The following is a 15849-nucleotide window of genomic DNA, read 5'->3' as shown; positions in this document are numbered from 1 at the left end:
CTTTCCTACAAATGCATATTACGTAATTTGTTAGTTGCTAGTGGTCAATCCAACCCTTGTTTATAGGATGAACAAATGCTTGCGATCTCATTCTGTTTCCCTTGGTAATCTATAACTTATCTATTGTCTTCCTATTTTAGAATAGAAAAGAGATGGAAGAGACTTTGGAGGTCTTCTAGACTAGCCCCCTGCTCAAGCAGGAGATCTTATACCATTTCAGACAAGTGGCTGTCTAGTCTCTTCTTAAAAACCTCCAGTGATGGAGCACCCATAATTTCTGAAGGCAAGCTTCAGAAAGGCAAGCTTCAGGTTAATTGTTCTCACTGTTAGGAACTTTCTCCTTAATTCCAGGTTGCTTTTCTCTTTGGTCAGTTCCAACCATTGTTTCTTATCTTGCTCTCTGGTGCTTTGGAAAATAATTTGAACCCTCTTCTTTGTGGCAGCCCCTCAAATATTGGAATACTGCTATCATGTCACCCCTAGTTCTTCTTTTATCTAGATTAGCCAAACCCAAATCCTGCAACGATTCTTCATATGTTTTAGTCTCCAGGTCTTTGATCATCTTAGTTGCTCTTCTCTGAACTTTTCCCAAAGTCTCAACATTTTTTTTGTTCATATCCCATGCTCAAGGTCTGGGCATTCTTGCCTGAAAGAGCAATCAAGCTTTATTTGATCCAGGACTAATTCATTGGATCTTTTTTGCAGATCATCACACTTTTAGTAACTGCCTCCAAATCAGTTATTTGATTTATTTCTTTAATTTTTCTCAATGTCCAGTTTTTAAAGCCATATATTATCTTTGAAAAAACCCTACTCTTTTAACAATTTTAATCCATTGTGTGTGTGTGTGTATATATATCTTTCCTGAGTTTGTCTACGTTTGTCATTGCTTTTCTCCCGAAGATTAATCTCTTTATTTCTTCAGCGCATTGACAATCTTTATCTATTTTCAAGGCTAGAATAACAAAGTTATCTATGAAGTTCTCTTTCCCCCTCCCATCAATTGTCAATTCATTAATCATACAGTTGATGTTATCTTCATTTTCTGTACCCTTTTACCATAGATGCACAAGGTCTAGACTCTAGAGAAACGTTCAAAGAAAATGCAAAGCTGCTGTGTTGCATCTAAAGTTGTTTTTAGGATTTGTTAATTATTCTAACAGTTTCTCTATCAAATGTAGTCCTAGTGCTCTATACCTTGAACATTTTACTATAAGTAGGAAAAGCAAGGCAGAGGGCAAAGCAGTGCAAACAAAATTTTACTTGTATCAAGAAAACGGTGATACCAGACACAGCATCAAAACAGTCGTACACTACAATCAGGACTTAGAAGTGAAATTGCCTAGAGACTGCCTCATCATATGGCATTGATGTGGTTATGCCACACCTCATGAAAGATAGCAGTGAATGCCTGATAGGAGTACATCACGCTGACTCACAGCTGCAGGAAAAAATTATGCAAATAGAGAGAGGGAAGTACTGAGCATGGCTTAACATTTCAGCCAGTATTTGTAAAGAAGAGAATTCAATCTCACTGCTCTCATCAGCTACTATTGTCAGTCTTAAATTCACCAAAAGGAATTCTGCTTACTAGCAGATGCCTGAATAAAGCATTGGGCTTTGTTGCTTGGTGGACATAAGTATACAATAGAATTTAAAACGACACATGTTCATACAAATGCAGACGGTTTATCTTGTTTACCCATAAAGGGTAAACAAACTGAGGAATGCACATCTGACAGAGATTGACATACTTTCTCTTGCAGAAATGGAGAGTCTTCTCTTCACAGCTGAGACGACCAGTGAAAGTAAGACAGAGGATTTATCTCTGGTCTACATAGCAACCAAGAATGGAGGGTATTTATGGAGTTTTATCAATGCCATGACAACTTATACCTGGTGACAGTTTCTTTACAAAAAGACTGAGAGTCATCATGACATCCAAGCTGAAAGATGAAGCCCTGAAGGAACTACATGTTGCACATATCTCAATTTTGTTTGCTGGCCAGGAAAAATCACCAATGTGAACAGGGTGTACAGACAGTCCTCAACGTATGGCAACAAATGAGCATGGAATTTTGGTCATAAATCGTTGTGGTCATTAAGAGGCTCACCATGTGACCTGACTCAATTTTAGGAATATATTTATGATGGTTGATAAGTGAGTCACTTAAATGGAATCAAGCATATGTTTTCTCTGGAAAATGACAGAAAACATTGTGGTCACATGATCACGAGAAGTGCAATTGAAATGCAATCATATGATTTCAGGAGATGGTGGTGGTGCAGCAGCAGTTGAAATTTCAAATATGGTTCACAAGTAGCATTTTTCTGAATTCTGTCATAACTTCAAATGGTCTTTAAGGCTATAAGTTGAGACTATTTGCAATGAGTTACTCAGGTGGCTAACATGCCCCCCCCCCAAATTGAAAAGTGCATCACTTCAGCCATGGCTTCCTTGCCATGAAAAAAAAAACACTTCTACTGACATTGCAGTATTGTTTTTGGGTATAGAATTTTTTTTTTACTTAGGATGAGTACAGTATGTGTTTGAAGTGGACAGAGGTGTTTTCAGTGAGTTCAACAGGCACAAAGACACACACAACATAGAGATATTGTGCAAACTGGTGTTTTAGAATAATTAGTGAATGGCAAACTGTATCTGAACAATTTCAGCTACCTTATATCAACATCTTAGCCCCAGCTACGGACGGATTGGCTGAAAGATTTTGTTCAAAATCTCAGGAATATTTTTAAAATTATGCCTAGGGAAAATACACCGAATCAAAAATTTGCAATGTTTTTCTATTTTGCATATTGCAGCACAATATACAAATCAAATGTCCATGATGTTATTGTCAGATTGTACCTTATATTCAAAACTGGATTTTCTCAAGCTTAATCTGAGAAGTAATCAGAGGCTGAAACATCACACGAAATAACTGAAGAGAAGAGGTAGAAAAAGAACTTGCAACTACCATGGCAGTAGATTCCTGAACACGGAATATCTATTAACACTTGTATCTTACAACCAGTAATTGCTCCAGTTATCAGTACCATAACTGATATACCATTTGTATTTGGAAGCTCTTATAGCCATAGCATCTGCACCTTGATAAGGAGAAATGGGTGGTAGTGGTAATCCCCTCAGAGCAGGGTAGTGGTAATATCTTTAGAGCAGGGGTGTCAAACTCAATTTCATTGAGGACTGCAGCAGCATTATGGTTGCCCTCAAAGGGCAAGTGGGTAGGCATGGCTGGATGGTCACGGCCAGGTCACTGCGGCTAGGTGGGCATGGCCAGGTCAACATCGCTCACATTGAGGGCACCTGTGGGGGACAGTCAAGGCTGGGAGGAGTGACAGTACATACGTGCCTTGCTGGACTGTCGTTCATGGTCATACTAGAGAAAAGTTGCATCCTCGGAGAGGTAGGTGAATGGCCAATGCACAGCCGCAGCATGGAATGGCTGGGTGCCCGGCAATGCATGAGCCACCCCATGGAGAAGGACAGCTGTACCCCACACCTTGAGGCATGGGGCTGATGGAACAACATGGTCCGAGCAGAGAGGATGCTGGGTGTGGATCCACCTGGAGGAGGATCCAGGCACCCGGTTAGCATTGATGGTCCTCCAGGCTGCCTGAAGCCCTGAGCAGCAAAAGGCAGTTCAGTCCTTGAGCTCCCAGGGCACCAGGACTCCACAGCCCAGCCCTGCTTCCTTGAGAGGGCTCCTGGCCATGCTTACCTCCTCCTCGAGGCTGCTGCTTCTGTGCTTGCTCTCCTTGGCCAGGCTGCCCTTCCTGGGCTGGAGGAGAGCTCCAGCTGCAGGGCACCGCCAGCCCCCATGCGCTCGCTGCCTCCTGTGCCTGTGCCCAGGGGGAGCGTCTGGCCAGGCTGGGCTGGGACGGCGGGGCTGGCCCCTCGCTTCTCCAGGGTGGCCCTGCGGGCTAGATCTAAACCCATTGCAGGCTAGATCTGGCCTGCGGGCCTTGAATTTGACATGTCTGCCTTAGAGAGACCAATTGGATTTTCAAGCTAAATGACTGTAAAAATAACAATAACAATTATTTTCAAATTCATCCAAATATATCAGGCAAAGAAAAAGATGAAATGAGGTGAAATGAAACCCCACCTGACTGCATTTGTTTGCAAAATAATACAATTTTAAATTTTTGAACAGGGAGGTTATTGGAATTATTCGCAACTGACTTGGATGCATTCTCCAGTCTTCCTACTACTGCCACTATTCTTACCACTTCTTCCCATATTACAACTGGCCTCATTTCTCACTAAAAGGTAAAGGTTTCCCCTTTCCAGTCATGTCTGACTCAAGGGGGCAGTGCTCATCTGTTTCTTAGCCAACATTGTCCAAAGACATTTTGGACATGGTCATGTAACCAGCATGATTACTGTATATGCTGAGGCACATGGAACGCTGTTACCTTCCCATCAAAGTTGTACCTATTTATCCATTTGAATGCATTTGCATGCTTTCAACCTGCTAAGTGGGCAGAAGCTCGGGAAAGTAATGGGAGCTCAGCCATTAACTGCTGAGCCATCACACCCCTTTCCAAATATCCTCCCAGTATGATTATCACAAATATTCCTACCAACCTGCCACCGCCAATCTACAACTGAATGCTTTACAAAACATACAAAATGGTATATTTTATTCAATTTAACACTGAATGGCACAACTGAAATTTAACTTAGAAAAAAAAAACCTAACTCATACATCAAACTTAACTGGTTGGATAATACTCCTGCATTTGAATTATCTTCAAGGGCAAACCATATACAATACATTATAGGAAGTCAAATCAAGTTACCTGTGCAGAGAATACATTCCTTAGAATAGATAATTGCAACCAAAACCAGCAGAAGAGGGAGAAGGAAGGGGCTTTTAGCCACTGAGAACAATTAAGCATTGGATATTAATCCTCTCTAAACTCAAACCTGCATTTATCCCAGAAGTAGAATTCAATCTAGAATAGATTCTACACAGAGATCATCACTGTGTAAGGTCTCAACTTTTCCCCATGTAAGTTGCACATTTTATTAATTACAATAAAATATTCATAGTAAACCAAACCCTTCAATATATTTTAGGATGACAGATATGTTAAACAAACAGTATTCAAAATTATACTATTAATTCTCTTTGCTATATTTTAGAAACAGATAAAATCAAATGCCAGTGTGAGAAACGACCAGATTAATTCACTATGCCAATAAAAATGTCTAATATTTTATAAAACTATTAAGCCAAATCTTCTTTGGAAATATAAATGATTTTTGAAGGGTTATAGTTTAAGAAAAGAAACACTCCTAATACTGTCACTTTTTAGCTATAGTAGATTAAAAAGCACCCTTTGTATAAGTTTTTTTTTTAAAAAGAAAAAAACATTTTCATTTTTATCAGGTCTTCAGTCACATTGGTATTCAAACATGATTAAGCCCTTTAGAAGCACAAAGAAAATCAAAAGATAACAAATTAGAAGTTTTAAAACTATGAAACAATAATGATTTTTTTCTTTAAAAGAGCATTTCAGGAGGGCATGTTGAAAAAAACCTAATTGTTCACAAGTACATTTATTCTATGGAAAGTAAATTGCCCAGGAATTCAATTAAAACACTTCTGGGATCACTGATAATTGTTATAGGATTTACATGTGTATTTTAAAGTAATAAATTTCAGCTGAAGTTTACTTCTGATAATATACTGTAGTTAATGTTGGCTAACCCTAAGAGTGCTATTAACTTTGCAAACATCTATCCTGTGGTGCATGTCCATTCTAGGCCAAACTGTGATCTGTAATGTTCCTAGATGGATCTCAAGCTAAATGATGGACAAGTGATTAGCTTAGTTGGCCTTGGAGTCTTACAGTTAATGGATTTTAGCATTCAGAATGATATCAGTACAAATAGTCCTTGACTTAGTACCATTCATTTAGTGATTATTTGATGTTACAGTGGCACTGAAAAAGTGACTTATGACTGATTCTCACATTTACTCTTGCAGCATTCCCCAAATTTGGACCCTTGGCAACTAGCCGTATATTTGTGAAAGTTGCCATGTCCCAGGATCATACGTTCACCTTTTGCGACCTTCTGATAAGCAAAGTCAATATTGAAGCCGGACTCGCTTACTAATTTAATAACTGTAATGATTCACTTAACAACCGTGGTAAGAAAGGTCATGAAATAAGGAAAAATTTAGTTAACAACTCTCTTGCTTAGCAATGGAAATCTGGGTTCAATTGTGGTTGTAAGTCGAGGACTACCTGTATAAATTAATGATCCTGCCTTGGTCTCTGAGAAGACTATAGTTTCATGAGTAAATAATAGATTCATGAGGGTAACAGTTGTAACTGCAGATTATTTCATTAAATTAATTTGTTTAATAATGAGATTGGTTGTTACCAGACTGGTATACATATGAAGAAAGGTGCCTGCTGGGATGGTAGCTTGTGGGGAGCTTCATGGGATTCAGCTGATGGGATAAAAGTATTTCATTCAGTTTCTTCTCCAGTGACAGATAGTTCTCTGATAACTTTGATATCTAGGTGAGAAACACACACAAACATATATATAACCAAAGAGGGAAAGTCATCCTGTGAAAGTGCATGAACATTGCTTTTTATTATAGAGAATTCTGCCCCCTCTATTACGGAGAATTTTCTTACACTGAACTATTACACTATTGTAAGATGCTAGAGGACAGGAAGGCCTGGAGGAATGTTGTCCATAGGGTCGCGATGGGTCGGACACGACTTCGCAGCTAACAATAACAACAACAATCAAAAGCTTGATCATTTTTTCAGTATTTGTTTTCAATGGATTCTATTTTAATGCAGACTGAATTAACTGCTTTATATAAGAGAGGAGAGAGAGACAGAGAAGAGAGGGAGGGAGAGGGGGAGAGGGAAAGAAATTCTGATTATCCCCAGAAGGTATAATGGGTGCTATGGCCCAACCCACATGGTGAAAGGTTTTTCTAAAATGCTTACCTGCTTGGAGAAAACAGCCAAGTTAGATTTTTCCTCCTCTGGACCATCTTTTACAGCTAGATCATCAGACAAAGCCCCAGACTCACTATCATCTTGATTTTCAAAAGGCAACTTCCTTTTCTTTCTGAGCTGATCTCTTACTCGGTATCCTCGATAAATACTCTGAATGACTAAAGCTGCCTTCACTTTATCCTCTGTGGTTTGTTGGCTGGCTTCCATAGATTTCAGTGAGCTTTGTGAAGATCTTTCCTGGGGAGAAACAGAACCCTGTTTTTTGGGTTGATTTTGGTCTTCTTCAGGAAGATTTTCTTTTTCCCCTGGGCTTGTTGCCATTCCGGCTTGCTTATTCTTGAGAAATGATTCCCTGAAACACATGTAATATATTTAGCGGAGATTACAGGAGACAGCTGTAACCTTACAAGACTACTCAGGGCTAGTTTATGCATTAAAATGTCAATATAATACTTTTTTTTTTCAAAATGAAAACAAAGCAAAACATTTATTTGGAGTGATGTTTTTTCTGCATGCATCACATAAGTTTATTTTGCAAAATAAAGGCATATACCATAATGTTAAAAAATAGGATTTATGGTTACTAGGAGACGGGTACTGTAGGCAGCATTTTTTCCTGCATATTATGCCATTAAAAGTACAATGGAAAAAAAATGGTTCCTTTACTTTTTTCATTTTACTCACTGTCTGACCACCCAGTAACAAACTCCTATCCTGTGAAATGGCCTTCCATATCTACTGCTGAGAAAGGAGAAATGAACTTGGAGGAGCCATTTGAGCCCACTCCAGTATTAGCTCTTCATCCTAAGTGCGCAAAGGCTTCATTGAGTTGCAATTTGTGATTCTAGACCACCAATATATGTTTTGCCGGAAAGAGGAGAATAATTCTTAAATTAGAAGAGCTCCATTGATCCAATTCAGTGCAGTAATATTTGATACTGAAAGGCATTCTGCCACTAATGCCTCTGTTTTAGTAACCTGCACTCCAGATTTTGAGTACCAGGTAAAAAGACTATTCAGTATAATTTTCTTTCTTGTATTTTTTAAGTATCCTGAATTCCCAGCATCTCTATTTTACCCAAGAGTGATTTAAAAATGTATTTGCTTCCATTCCAAATGGACTCCGGAATCCAAAAGAAATTTTACATCTGATTTAATGAATAAAATGTTAAGAGGTTGAGATTTTTTTTTCATACCATAGTTTTAGCACATGCACATTTTTCTATATTATCTTTTGAAAACAAAACTTAATATTGTTGAAATCTCTCTTGTAGAAAGATTGCATGGAATGGTGCTGTTTGAAATGAAACAGAAGATTATGTTTTATTGCAGAAGAGTTGGCATATAACAGAATAATCTTAAGTAAAATAAAATACTACCTTCTTCTTTTGAGACTTGTTCTCTCCCTGTATCCTCTGAAGTAAGACTGAATTATTACTGCAGCATCATTTATTTCTTTAGCCCCCTTTTGGATCAAGAATCTTCTTGTAACTAATATAAATCACAGTAAGAATAAACCCTTAAATTATTTTTGTAAATCAGCATATTTAAACTAATTCTTCCTTAATCTGGCATTTTCAGATTGGATTGGATGACTGTCCTCATCAACTCTCCTTCTCCCAATTTTAGCCTGCTGGGTCTATAGCTATAGATGACAATTATTGTTCTTCTCAGCTGCTGGAGAATGCCAGCCTGGGGGAACACTGGATTATATAATCAATATATTATATGGTATACAGTAGTGGCCAAAATTGTGGAAACCTTTTGGGAAAAGTATACAGTAGAAATGCCATCTTTGGTTAAATTTCCACCAATTTTTCTTCTAATTTCTTTATAACTGTAGCCTTGTTCACTTAATAATACTATTTTACATTGCTTTCTGGGCATCCAATCAACTCTTTGCACCACTACTTTAATTTTATTACATTTTACAAGTTCACTAAATGAAAGAACACACAAAAAAACCCCAACCAACTTGATAGCGATCACATAACACACTGACAAATGTCCTCCTCTCACCTTCAATACATGAATCCTACTGTGATCTGATTGGCTCATTGGCAAACAAGATGACACCTGATTGGCTCTCTAAACACTCATGGTTATTGGCTACAATCAGATGAAGGAAAGCTACCTGATATCAACCTAAGCTAGTTGTGCTTTCTTTTTCTGGTTAATTGGCTATAACTTTTCATAGAATACAGCAGGGCTTTTTTTGTCATAGAACGCCCAGAACGGAGTTCCGGCACCTTTTTTGGATGGAACCTTATAGGATAGGCAAGGTGGGATGTATGACATGTGTGAGTTCTGGCTTTTTTTTTTTTTTACAAAAAAAGTACTGGAATACAGTACAGATAATTGAACAAACTTTGTTGCATTACATTCTTGATTAAATTATCTTTCCATTGATATATAATTTTATGGTACTACTCCAAAAAAAGTGGTGTTATTAGCCATCAAACCTCAAAAATACACTTTCCCAAAAAGGTTTCCACAATTCTGGCCACTACTGTACTTTCCCTAAAAGGTTTCCACAATTCTTTCCTCTTTGAAGTCACTAGGTTACTCAATCCTCATGGGATTTAATTCTCTTTGCCAACTTCCCCTATCTGGAAAGTTTTTTTCCTCCCCCAACCTTCGCCTCCTCCCCAGATAAGAGTGAATGGGGAGTGATACTACTACACTCCTAAACAAGAGGGAACTGCAACTTTCGATTCAATATTCTATTGTTTACTGCAATAATTCTGCTCATATAGGTTGCCTATTGCTTCAGCAGAAAAGTCTATGAAAAGCTCCTATTTGAATTGCAGCTTAGAAAAATTAGTTCAAATTCTAGATTCTGATTTCTAGCACGGATATCTGGCTTCACTCCTGCATCTTGATTCTCAGCTACCACTTGTAGTCACTAGCTCAGGCAGAAACACATTAAGCAGAAATAGAAAAAAACAGTCTTTCCTTCTAATTCTGTTTGATAGCTCTGCATTCTGACTGTACAAACCTTGATGCTATAAATGGAAAGTCTTACCTGCCTGGAGCTTGATAACCCACATAGCTGTTCCATACACATTCTTTGCCTCTGCAAATGCTTTGCGAGTGACATATCCCCTGTAAACTGAAGACAGAAGACGAAAACCTATAAAGTAAGCAGTTATATCTTCCTACAGGGTTACCTACTTATTCACATCTGCAAGGAGGAAGGGAATGGATGAAAGATTATTCTTTGGGACAAACTTTGTTGTCTTTGTGGCCTACCTCATGGTTTGAAAGAGAACAATGAGGATTATAGGGATTGGACCATGAAATAAAATAGGTGGGCCTATATAGATGCCGACAGTATAACGTTTGTTTTTTTTTTGAAACTGCACTTCAAGATGCGGCTCTACTTTTGATTTATAAAACTGCGACATATCCAAAGGTAGAAAACAAGAAAACTGGCAAGAAAGCAAACAAGGAAAACAAGAAAAAAAAATAGGACTTAGGGACCTTAAGTACATCTGGAATCATAGGTTGCCCACTCATGACAAGAAAACACAAGTTGATTCAACATAATCATTTGGGAAACAAGAATGCAGCTTTCTTCTCAAAATGGAAAATTCAGACTTTAAAAGAGATCAAATTATGGAAATGGATTTAAGGATCAAACTGTCATTTGCTGTGGTATGAAAAACATAAATCTCAGACAAGATGCTCTATCTTTTAAGCTAAAGCCTTATAGTTGCTTAGTCAACAACTAGCTTAATTAATCTTTCTCACCTTAGACCCTTCAGGTTTTACCGTATTTATTAATTTATTTGACAACACTGTCAGAAAACTTCTCTAGTAAAGATAATGCTTACAACATTAGAAAATTTTCTGCTGGGAAATAAAGTAGATTAATAGGCAAGACTTTCAGCTGTAATGAAAAGCCACCAATGCAAGAAAGGAACTTTTTAAAGAGGAAATGGTTAAGCTGGAAATGGATTCTGATACTAAGATGAGAAAAGGCAGAGGAGAACAAAGAAAAAAAAGGCAGGAAACATGGGATTACATTACTGGCATACTTGGTACAGTATACTATTTTGGTGCCTTGAAAATTTCTAAGCGGTTGAGAGTATCTTGTCATATTCTCTTGTCTAGAGATATAAATCAATCTCATTGGCAGGATCTGCCAACTTTCTGGCAATCTCCTACTTTGGTTACAGGTTGACTTTTATCAGATATTCTCCAAGTCACCAATTCAAGATTCTATAGAGAAAAAGAAGGGCAACTGCAGAAGTCAAAATATCAAAATAAAAAAATTGCATTATGACATCCCAATATAAGCTCTGTCCCTTCCATACTTGTATGTGATATCATAATACAAATAAAAAATGACAGTTTACTTTGTGATGCATGCATGTGATGCCCATCAAGAAGGGAAATATTCAGGTATGCAGACTTGAGTTTCCAGATAAAAGTTAAGCTATAAGTACAAAGTAGAACAAGAGAACGAATCATATATAGTGAGAATTAAAACAATAGTAGAAATGGATGTTTCTTTTGTTTTAACACCTGAGAATCTTATTCTGTGTAAATACATGTATATGCGATGTTAAAAATATTTTTATTACCTGATTGTATTTTAGTTGCACTTGCTTCCCTTTTCTCCTTCAACTTTTTAAATCTGTTTGAATGAAGCCATTTTCTCACATAGATTTGAATCAAAACAATCCTATGAATTGTCTCCTTTCGCTTTATGTTTAGTTGTTCTACATGGTAGTACTTCAGAAAAACCTGTTGTTAAAAAAGAGGATGATCACTATATATTATAAAAAAGAAGACCCACTTAATTCCATAGATAACATTACCAATGATGATTGCTTTTTAGCTAGGAGAAATCCACCAAATATCTGCCTTAAAAAACAACAACAACCCTCCAGCAATGTTGCAAGTCAGGGATGATAGATATGAACAATGACCAGAGAACAGAAGTTCCAATTTTATGGTGGGTAAAATGTCAAAATGCCTCAAATGTCAAAATGTCAAAATTACCTCAAATAGAGGTAATTCTGAATCTGGCGTTGAATGCTAGACAAAATGATTTTAGTTCTTAGATTATTGTAATGTACAGCACGCAGAAACAATCTTTGCAATGGAGTTTAAGTATCTATGAAATTGTGTACAAAATAGCCCGAATCCAAAGTCACAAATATATTGGTTAATAATAACTATTGGGCTAACTTCAAGCTAACGAATTCACTTTTCATCAAATTACATTAAATAAGTGATAAAAAGGGAGGATAATTTAAAAAAACTGATGAATGTAGCTATTGATGGCATGTGAGTGAGCCTCCATAACACTATATTCTTGATTAGTCTACTTGTTTCAGCAGGAACACCGCAGAAAATAGTGGCAGAGCTAATACCTTTGTTTTCCCAACCATCCAGTTATTCAACTTGGCTTTTTCCAAGATGGCAGTACAAGTAGCAGAATTTATAGGAAGTTCGTTGCTGGAATTGTAACAAAGGAAATAGTATCTACAAGAGAAAGAGAGAGTCCAGGAGGGAAAGAAAGAAAAAGAGTGAGAGGAAAAATGACTATTTAACAATGCATTTGCAGGAGATTTAGTGCCTATTAGATAAGCAGTAGATTTGCAATGGATTTAGTGCTTATTAGATAAGCAGTAGACAACCTTTACAAGTTTGACCGCATCATACTTAGATACCAAGCTAAAAGGCTATTCAAATACTGAGGTGCACTCAAGTAACAGAAATAGCCACAAAGCATCAGTGAATATGTTTCAATTTATCCACCTATTCAGCTACCTCAGTACTGTACAAAAGTAACACATTTTCCACCTGTCTAGCTCATTTTTCAGAGAGGAAAATGCATGATGTTCCTGCTACCTTCTCAAGAAGGTCACTCTATTTTTTTTTTGCCTATGTTAAGTCTTTTGTCAGCTTTGATAGGTATAGCATGAAGAGCCCACTGACTTTTGAAAAAACTTTTGTTAGTTTGTACAATTTAAGGAAATCTTTAAAGGATTAAATATTACACACTTTTTGTTTGTCTGTCTATCCATTTCTCCATCCTTCACCTAACTAAATTGCCATCGATTACCACACTCTTATTAAACTCCCCACTAGAAGGGCCCAACTATTTTGATCATGCTGGGAGAAGCAGCTGGTTGTCCTCCTGGGAATTTGGGCGCCAACGTCAACTAGCATTTTCTTCTATAAAAGAAACTGTCCTCAGGAATGGCCTCTAGTTGGAGACTGCTATGTCTCCAACATTATCTGCCTTTAGGAAGAGGGTGAAAATAAAACTTTTCCAGAGGGTTTGGGAGGGTATGATGCCAGATATTCTTTTGAGATTTTTAAATTGTATTTCTAAGGCATTTTTGGTCTGCATTATTATGTTTGATGTGAGAACTACTTTGGTCAAGTGGATAAGGCATCAGATTAGAAACCTGGGTTAGACATGAAAGCTGGCTGGGTGATGTTGGGCCAGTCACCTTCTCTCAGCCCATGATGTCAAGCTCAGGTGACAAGCTGCCTCTGGTGACAATTCCTGTTGCAACCAATGGATCAACCTTTGGTTGAACTGAAAAAAAACAGACCCTGCATCTGTAAGAGAACTCTAAAAAAAAAGTTTGGTTTATTATTTTGAGCCAGCTAGGGTCTTTTTTGATAATTGTGGCAGGTTGTAAATCTGATAAACAAATAAATTATTCTGAGGATTTATTTATACAAATAAAAATGCAATTGTAACATTTCAAGTTTAGTTTTATGTACTTCTTGTTCCCTCTTTGTCTTACCTTTCCCAGTAAAAATAGCAGATTCTTCTTAAAGAGGCAGAAAGCAATGGCTGGTGATAGTACGTACGTATGTACGTACGTACGTATGTATGTATGTATGTATGTATGTATGTATATATATATATATATATATATTCATTCATTTATTTTGTATGCCCCTCTCTTACCTTTAAGGCATTTCTAGCATTCTCTTGGCAGCAACACAAGCAGATAGAAAAAAACCCATAAAACACAGAAGGAAAGAATAATAGAGGATCTTGTTTTACAAAGGACTTACCGCTTTATGAAGTTTGCAAAAAGAATACGATGAGAATAACCCTGTTGCCGAATCCGAGCTGTTTCCAAAATTCCAGTGTATCGCAACTGAATTGATACTTTTTCTTTTTCATACTTGTTTGCCTGTCGATGGTTGTTTGGTTTAATACAACGAACAAAATGAGGCTGGCCAACTGCCAATTTGTACAACAAATCCATCAATGAGTTCTGAATGGAAATGATGGAAATAAACATTTGGGATTCTTTTACAGACTATTTGCAAAACTGATAAAGCTTCTTTCGGCAATATTTGAATTGTGTCTGGCTTAAAGAATAACTACAGACGGTCATAAGCAAGAATGAATTAGCTGCAATAACTGAAAGAGCAGCTATAAATAAATCTCTGTTCTCACAAATACTTTAAACAATATAAAACTGAGTGAAGATAATGTCAGGAAGAAGTAAATGTTTGGGGCCAGTGAGCATATTTAGAACTACTGTCAACCGCCAGTTATAAAACACCAGTTGACCACAAAGCAAATAACTACTGTATGATTGATTTCCTTCGTAACCTTTAGACTTGGATGATTCTTCTGGAAGATTTCTACCATCTCATTCTCTGCGAGATACCCTTTTGTAAAGGATGCCTAGGAACCTTATAAGGAGAAGAGTCAAGGTGGCAACACATTAGTAGTTCTGAAATAAGCTTCCTTATTTCATAATGAAGTTGAGAGAAATACGTGTGAATACAATTAGATCTTGACTTACAACAGTTCATTTAGTGACCGTTCAAAGTTACAATGCATTGATAAAAGTGAATTATGACCATTTTTCACACTTTGTGAAGCATTCCCCATAGTCACATCATCAAAATTCAGATGCTTGACAAGTGGTTCATATTTATGATGGTTTCCATGTCCTGGGGTCAGGTGATCCCCTTTCATGACCTTTTGACAAACAAAATCAATGGGGAATCCAGATTCATTTAAGAACCATGTTACTAAGCTAACAAATGTAACAATTTACTTAACAACTATGGCAAGAAAAGTCTTAATATGGGGCAAGCTCACTTATCAAATGTTTCACTTAGCAACATAAATTTTGGGCTCCACTGTGGTCATAACTCGAGCACTATCTGTAAAAATAATGGTAGAGTGCTTTGCTTTAGAATACACTAATCTACTACTTCACTTAAAAATTAAAATATTTTAATATCAGATGGAATATGGAGTCTGGTGTGCATCAGAATAGTTCTTGTAGACACAGTCTAGTCCATGAGCTCTAGACTGCTTCTCCCTGCTCTTAGCTTGATCAGTCAGCTGCCACAAAACAGGAGGAGAACAAAGCTGGCCAAACATTAAGTGAATTCATCCTATTATAATGGATGAAGCACTATTTCAAAAATAAAATTAGCCCTACATCAAAGTGTAGAGCCTACACATGAAATTAAAACAATTATCTGAGAATGAGATGAATGACTCACCTTTCTTTGAATATAAATAACTATGTGCCAAAGATATCATATTAGAAGATAATGCTAAATGAAGTATTTAAATTTCTGCCATATCTATGGCCTCACTATTGACAAGATATGATTTGTTTATGTCAAATGTAAACTTTCATTACTGGATTAAACTACTATTTATTATCCTAGGCTCTTTAGGCAAAGTTTACTTATAGGGAAACCTAGAGACTAAATGTGCAGAATAGACAAAACACACATGAGAAAGGAATTTTCAGTTTGGCTGTCTATGAGCTCTTGCCTATTCAGTACAATGTATTCATTGTTGAGACCTTT

The 15849-nt window shown here is 37.0% G+C and overlaps 1 protein-coding gene across 1 annotated transcript in view; it reads right to left on the bottom strand.

The window, feature by feature from the left end:
- Window positions 1-15849, bottom strand: part of MYO3A (myosin IIIA) — a 94557-nt gene that overhangs the window by 23561 nt on the left and 55147 nt on the right. The window contains 7 exon segments of the mRNA XM_029283085.1: window positions 6422-6560; window positions 7009-7372; window positions 8400-8511; window positions 10046-10132; window positions 11610-11772; window positions 12405-12516; window positions 14074-14279. Coding sequence (XP_029138918.1) covers window positions 6422-6560; window positions 7009-7372; window positions 8400-8511; window positions 10046-10132; window positions 11610-11772; window positions 12405-12516; window positions 14074-14279 — 1183 coding nt within the window.

This window comes from Protobothrops mucrosquamatus, unplaced genomic scaffold, assembly GCF_001527695.2.
Source record: "Protobothrops mucrosquamatus isolate PMUCROS unplaced genomic scaffold, P.Mucros_1.0 scaffold13, whole genome shotgun sequence".
Taxonomy (NCBI): Eukaryota; Metazoa; Chordata; class Lepidosauria; order Squamata; family Viperidae; genus Protobothrops; species Protobothrops mucrosquamatus.
This window is presented reverse-complemented; position numbering and strand designations above follow the sequence as displayed.